Source organism: Poeciliopsis prolifica, unplaced genomic scaffold (assembly GCF_027474105.1).
Source record: "Poeciliopsis prolifica strain line A6 unplaced genomic scaffold, Auburn_PproV2 SCAFFOLD013, whole genome shotgun sequence".
NCBI classification, from domain to species: Eukaryota; Metazoa; Chordata; class Actinopteri; order Cyprinodontiformes; family Poeciliidae; genus Poeciliopsis; species Poeciliopsis prolifica.
In genome coordinates this window covers 13,146,614-13,153,537 of record NW_026562388.1, presented here as the reverse complement: position 1 = coordinate 13,153,537, position 6,924 = coordinate 13,146,614, and the positions used below count along the sequence as shown (strand labels likewise).

The 6,924-nt window shown below is 40.3% G+C and overlaps 1 protein-coding gene across 1 annotated transcript in view; it reads right to left on the bottom strand.

Annotated features, from left to right (window-relative positions):
• Positions 1-1,279: 1,279 nt before the first annotated feature.
• bcl11ba (BCL11 transcription factor B a) overlaps positions 1,280-6,924 on the bottom strand; it is a 39,080-nt gene continuing 33,435 nt past the window's right edge. The window contains exon 3 of the mRNA XM_055038959.1: positions 1,280-6,222. Coding sequence (XP_054894934.1) covers positions 4,220-6,222 — 2,003 coding nt within the window. The 3' untranslated portion in view covers positions 1,280-4,219. The remainder of the gene's footprint in view (positions 6,223-6,924) is intronic.

Below are 6,924 nucleotides of genomic sequence, written 5' to 3'. Positions count from 1 at the left end.
AAAGAAATATTAAGTAGGTCTATTTATTTACAGGCAACTGCAGGATGCCGTGTTACAGGTGTCTGCCTACCTGACTGCAGTTGGTGAGTTCATCGGACTTCATGCATTCATGCATCCATGCATACAAGCAGATATTTCCATAACATTTTAAACTGGACTTCCTCAGCATTTCTTAGTTACCAGCTCTTCATCATGGACTTTGATTGCTGAAACAAAAATAAACAAACTGAAGGATGCTTCTGTTATTTTGTGACTAAATTGAATTGCTTTTTTTTTTGGGTTCTTTAGTAGCAAACCACTCAGTGAATACTTCTCCAGGTTACAAATTATTTGCAAGGCTTTTCCCTGTAGCTGCTCTGTAACCAAATGCGATATTTGAATTTGTTTACACTAATTTAATAATTCCTTTGTACCAAGCAAAATTCTAAATGCAAGCCTAGAAAATGTCCTAGCTGCACATCCTTGCAAAATTCACAATAAATTGTTAAAAATGTGCTCTTTCACATCTAATTGGATTCATCTTATTGACACAGAGGCAGCTGCATGTAGTGGTGTACTATAATATTCTGTACGGACTTTTTAAAAACTTACAAAAGTTAGATTTTTCTGCACAAACCTTCTTGTTCACAAGTTCCAAATTTAAAGGCAGACATCAATATTATGGTCTGCTCTGCATTCCCAGAACCAGAACCAAACTAGGAAAAGCTGCATTTAGCTTCTATGCTCCACAAATCTGGAACAAAGTTCCAGAAAACTGTCAAACAGCCGAAACACTGACTTCCTTTGAATCTCGACTAAAACCCACCTGTTTAGAGTTGCTTTTGAAAGATAAACAATTATAAATTTAATGATGGCATCTTGACATAATGTAATGTTTTGATTGTTAATTCAATGTTGAATCAACATGACTTTGTGTTTTCATGATGTTGTTTACAAAGACATTTCAGAAACAATAAATAAAATTATTGTTGTTAAAATCTGAGATCTGTATGTAAATTGAAGAGACAAAACTGCTGATACAATTAAATGTAGACCTCATGGGCAATTTGACAAAATAGAAAGTATGAGGGGTTGATTTTGAATTGACAGCATGAATACATCTCTTTAGAGAGATGTTATGAATCTAGCCTACCCACCTCCATTAGCAGGTGTTTTTGCTGCTGTGGTTTCCGTCTCCCAGTTGTTCAGCAGTAAATATTTCCTTGCAAAAGTAATATTCTTACTATCTTCTGTCAAATCATCTTGAAGAATTTAAAAAATGAAGCAGACAAGTGAGATGGACGTTTGTAACATCTTGTATTTGTGCTCTGTTCTCATGCTGAGGCCTGGAAACTGACATGGAGAACCCCCAGCCTTCCACATCCAGGCCACTGCCAGTGCCGGTCAGAAATCACAAACAGAAAGGACAAACCAAAGAAAAACAGAGTAGTCATAGAAAAAACTATGTACAACCAAAACATCAAGGTGTGTTTTTTGTCACTAAAAGGCTGTTTAACAACCTTTATTTGATCCCATTCTGTACAACATGATTCAGTACAACAGTACAAATTGATCAGGTTCTGTTTGGACAAACAGATTGTGGCAGCCCGTGATTCGGATTGGTCAGAAAGTCACCCCTATTCATTCACAAAGGATGCACACAGCCTACAGGTTAAAAAAAGACAAGCTCTTTAGGAACGACAGCAAGCGCCTACACATGTAATTCAAACCATCCATGAAGAATAATCCATTCCAGAAGAATAAAAATAGATACAGGTCAGGATTCTCTGTGATTCTTCCTGAAAACCAGAACCGACGCTCCCAAAAACTTCCATCACCGAGTTCATCTTAGCCCAGGCTTGTTTTTCGCTCATTTATTTTTTATTTCTTTACACCCAAGCCAGAAAAAAAGCTACTAAAACTCAGGACTTTTACAGTTACATTGACAAAAAACAGTTTCAGAGACCCACAATTTAAATTGGACTGTAAAATAAAAGATTTAAAAAAAAAACAGCATTTTTTTTATAGTTCTGTAAAATGCCCCAGCATTCTCCAATTTTACAAATACTGTTATACTTTTACAGTAAACCAGAAAAATGTCATATATATTCATATATATTTATATATATACCAAAACCCGTCAAGAAAAATGAGAAGCAATGAAGAAGTAAAACTCAAAAGTTTTGAAGCAAAACTAATAAAGAAAAAGAGATTTACATACACAAAAAATGTATTTTAACCCTTGTATCAATACTGTAAACTTCTTCCAGACAGAGTGCACTAAATTCTGTTCTAGTTTCTGTTTTTCCTGATTTTTCTCCAGTTTTTGTGAGGTTTTTATTCACTTCCTGACGATCCGGTTTCGGGACAGACTTGTGTCCTTGTCTGTGTGGAATTTGATATAGATCTATATATATTCATAAAGGTTGTGCATTTATATGTACATATGCATACATATATATATACACACAGACACATTATTATTATTGTGCTGGGTAATTTGCTAATGCTAAACTTAAACTCATAATTTCCTGCTGATTTATTTATTTATTTTTTATCTGTTTGAGTGTCAGATTTCACTTTACAGTAAATTTGTCTTGGTTCAAATTTGATGCTTCAGGGAAAGCGTTACATTTGTCTCAGACAATAAATAGGAAGATCACAATTCAAGGCACACTCAAGTCAAATTGAATGGCAGTACATAAAATATCCAGAATAAATTAATATTCTAATTACTCCCATTATTCAGTTATTACATTTTTATAGTGCCAGCTTTGGGAAAGCTAAGCCTAACAATTGTGGCACTCCAGCATCAGGAGATCCCAAGCTCCACACCCTTTTTCCCACTTAGCTGTTTTGTTCGTGTGCATTGGATGGATAAATCATAAAGTGCCGGTTTGTTTCTGAGAACGGTCAGCATTTGAAATAAATGCGATTTGTTTATTTTTCATAAAAGTGCAACTATGAAGTTGGCTTAAAGCAAACAAATGGACTGGAAATTCAAAACATCCCAATGTGATGAAGAACATTTAAATCATTTTAATTTTAGTAAAATGTTGCTCTGCAAACTTCTAGTAAAATGTTGTTGATTCTCAATATTTGTCAGCTTTAAATAGTTTCATTACAGACATCTACTTAATTTTCTTTACATACCTAATCCCTTAGAATAAATTAAATTTGACTATGTTAGCCAAAAAATTTTAAATGTCGAAATTTCTAATATGATGTAGATGAAATGGTTTGAAAGGCAGCATAAGAACAAGCGGGTAAAAAATAAAAATAATAATTGAGTCGTTATATTTTACCCTGAGATGTCTATGTGCTCTTTCTGTTTCTCTGCCCTATGTATCTCTCTCTCTCTGCAGACTCATCATGGCTTCATGCTCGACAACTAATGATAACACCTACAAATCATGAGGCTTGGTGAAAAATATAATGCAGAGGTGTTTAATGTGATAAAAAGAGGTTCGAGGGGAAACTAGTAAGTTGTAGAATTGTAGGATTCAGCAGCTGTCATGTCGAGAACCTGTTTCCTCAGGCTGGTTAGGTTAAGGGTTTATGAATCTTGGGATCTTCTTTCGTTTGACATTTACTATTTGTTATGACACTCAGTGCTACATATCCAATTATATTGAAATGGTTTACAGTCATTTCATGCTACAATGCCAAAAAGGATTGTTGTCCGCATATCATCGTCACGCAAAATAAATTAAATCTCGCATCCGCAGTTGACTCTGAAATTGAAGATTGAATTTTGCTTCTTTTCAAGATATTAAAACAATTATTTTAATGTACAATTTCCTACAAGCTGTGTCCGAAAAACAAAGAGCCTAATTTTTATTTTTTTTTTAATTTTCTGTTTGGTTTGCTGAAGAGACTCTCAGGATGTCATGTGGGATAAAAAAAATGCAAACTTAAACAACAGTAAAAAAAAAAAAAAAATGTACCTGTACGTGCCAAAATACAAAATCCAATAAATACAGAAATTATTGCACAGTTAAAGGCTCCACATATTTAAAACTCATCAGACTGATTGTTTAAAAATGAATGCCAAATGAGGCAGTTTAGACAGCTTCAGTTGTTAAGATCTCGTTTTTTTTTTTTTTTTCTCAGTTGGCAGTTTTTTAATCAAAAACACAAAGTTAAACTAAAATCAATACAAAAGTATCCAGCTACCCCCTTAATTTGTTGTCCTTTTTTTAGAGTCCAAGGAGAATGGTGCAGAGCATGAAAACGTGTTTTAGACTCTCTCTGCTTGTTCGATTTTGACCTCACTGGTCATCAAATGTTCTCCATGCCACTTTTTCATGTGTTTCTCCAGAGTGCTGTACACACTGAAGGGCATTTGGCAAATGTCACAGCGGTAGACCTCCTTACCAAGCTGGCCGTGTGTCTTCATGTGGCGGGTGAGCTTGGAGCTCTGGGCGCATGCATAGTTGCACAGCTCACACTTGTAGGGCCTTTCTCCGGTGTGACTACGCCGGTGCACCGTCAGGTTGCTGCAGTTCTTGAACACCTTGCCACAGTATTCACAGGTGTCGCATCTCCTCCCATCCTTGGAGCTCGGTCGACCCGGACCAGGGCCTCCACCTAAATGAGGTGTGCTGCCCCCGCTGGCGGTGCCGCTGCGGCCGGATAGACCGCCGTCCAGCAGGTCTCCTGGAGGTGTCGAGAAGCGCAGGCTGCCGTTTTCCGATGAGTGCTCTGAGGAGGTGGCAAAGGGCGATTGTCTGGAGTCAGTGAAGCCTAAGAAAGGGTCTTTGATGAAGTGGCGAGAAGCAGCATAGCCCACCAACCACTGGGAGTACACATTCTCAGAAGGGATATGTGGTGCCTGGGGAATGTCCAAGTCCTTCTCAATCTTGATCCTCTTGTTTGAGGAGTTGGAGAGAGCGGGGCTGGTGATGGGGGTGGGCTTTCGAGGGAACAAGCCTGAGAAAGAGTCACCGGAGCCACAATTCCGGCCATTAATGGTTGTCCGCTCTTCCTGCTGGTGGTGGTCCATCTCTCCAGCCACAGAATCCTCGTCCCCAGTGTCCCGCTGGCCATCAGATCCCCTTTTGGAGAAGGGCATCCTTTTACGATTGTCAACTATCAAATTATTATACTGCTGAATGGAATTGAGCGCTCCACCATCTACCATTTTGTCAAGGGAGAGAGATGTCTTTTCTTCCGAAGGAGGCTTAGAACCATTTTCCCTGTTCCTGTAGAACTCAGACTCCATACTGAAGTTTGATTCTGGTCGACTCTCATTCTCCAGTTCCTCTTCTTCCTCTTCCTCCTCCTCTTCCTCATTACCCTCCCCCTGGAAATCTCCATCACGATTTTTAATGCCCTCCCCAGTGATATCACTGGTGCCTGGTTCTGGGGAGCTCGTGGTTGAAAGGCCATCGTCTGAGCGTCCCGTCATGGATCCAGCCTTGTGCATGTGCGTCTTCATGTGGCGTTTCAGCTTGCTCGCCTGAGAGCAGGCATGGTCACACAGCTGGCACTTGTATGGTTTTTCTCCAGTATGGCTCCGCCGGTGCACCACCAAGTTGCTCTGGAACTTGAACGTCTTACCACAAAACTCACAGGACTTGATCTTGTTCTGCGTCTGGGGAGGGGTGGTGCTGTTTGGGGGCATGGGTGGCAAAGGAGGGGTGCTCAGAAAGGGAGATTTAGGGCCTTGTTGAAAGGGATTGGGGTTTAGCAGTCGATGCATAGGGTTGGGCCTACTGGGGGAAAGTGGTGGCGTAGTGCTGTTTGTGTTCCCTGCCAGTTCACGTAACCGCCGGGAAAAATCCATGGACTGGGACTCCATGGCCATCGGCGTAAGCCGCATCACCCTCTCAAAGGCACTGGGGTGCTGTGAGATGAGGCCCATTTCCTCGGCGCTAAGGCGTTCCAGCCGATGGGGGTCCAGGTGATGACGGGGAGGTGGGCTGACAAACGGTGGGGTGTTAGGGAGACGGTTCTCCACAAAGCCTGGGGGTGGTTCTCTGAGTAAAGGCCCTGTCATCCTCAGCAGGTGGAAGGGATTGTTTTCCCCCAGGAAGCTGGTGAGTGGGGACTGTGGGATGGAGTCATTGCCCATGGGCGGCGGCATGGTGAGTCGAGGGGTGAGGGCTGTGCTGGAGGGGTTGGATTCCAGATAGATGCGAATGCCGTGAGTGTTCTGGGCATGCTGCAGCAGGAACCAGGCGCTGGGGAAAGGCTGCTTACAGGTGGTACATATGTAGTTGGAGGGCTCATCTCTGCCACCTGCAGACACACAAAAACAGAATAAAGATTTTACAGTTAATATTCTCAGAGATATTAACCCTAAACGTAACTCTATCCTATCTTGAAACATTAACAATAGATGTTTTATTATTAAGAGCTCATTTGCAGTGTATAAACTTTTCAACTGAGACAATGAGATGTGGTAAATACTTATTATTCTATTTAATACTCTCAGTAGCTGGGAAGACCTTTTTCTCATCTGTCGCAGATATGTGATGTACTCATCACGCTTTTGACAAGTGAACTTTCACAGTCGGCCTACAACGAATATGTGTTTAAAGAGGTGCTTAATCTTTCACTAAGGGAAATATCTTTCCTTTCACTTCAGTTTAGTCAACCAGGGATTCCCCTTACTGCAGACATATGCACTGTAACTCCAACCTTGAAATTATTTATACAGTCTTTATTTTCTTTAACAGAAACTAATCTATTTGTTTTTCTGACTGATTTAAAGATACCGTAGACACACACACCAAAAACAGAGATGATACTAATTGTGCTTTTTTATTCTAGTGTATTTATTTAATGAAACCTTGTTTTCTTGACCTACTGCACTAATTTCACATCGCTTGGAAAACATATGCTGCTCTAATTGTTGCCCTTGTTTGCATGCAAGTGTGTGTGCGTGTGGGGGTGTGTGTGTGGGGGGGTGTGTTGGCTCACTGGGAGTAAGGCTGAAAT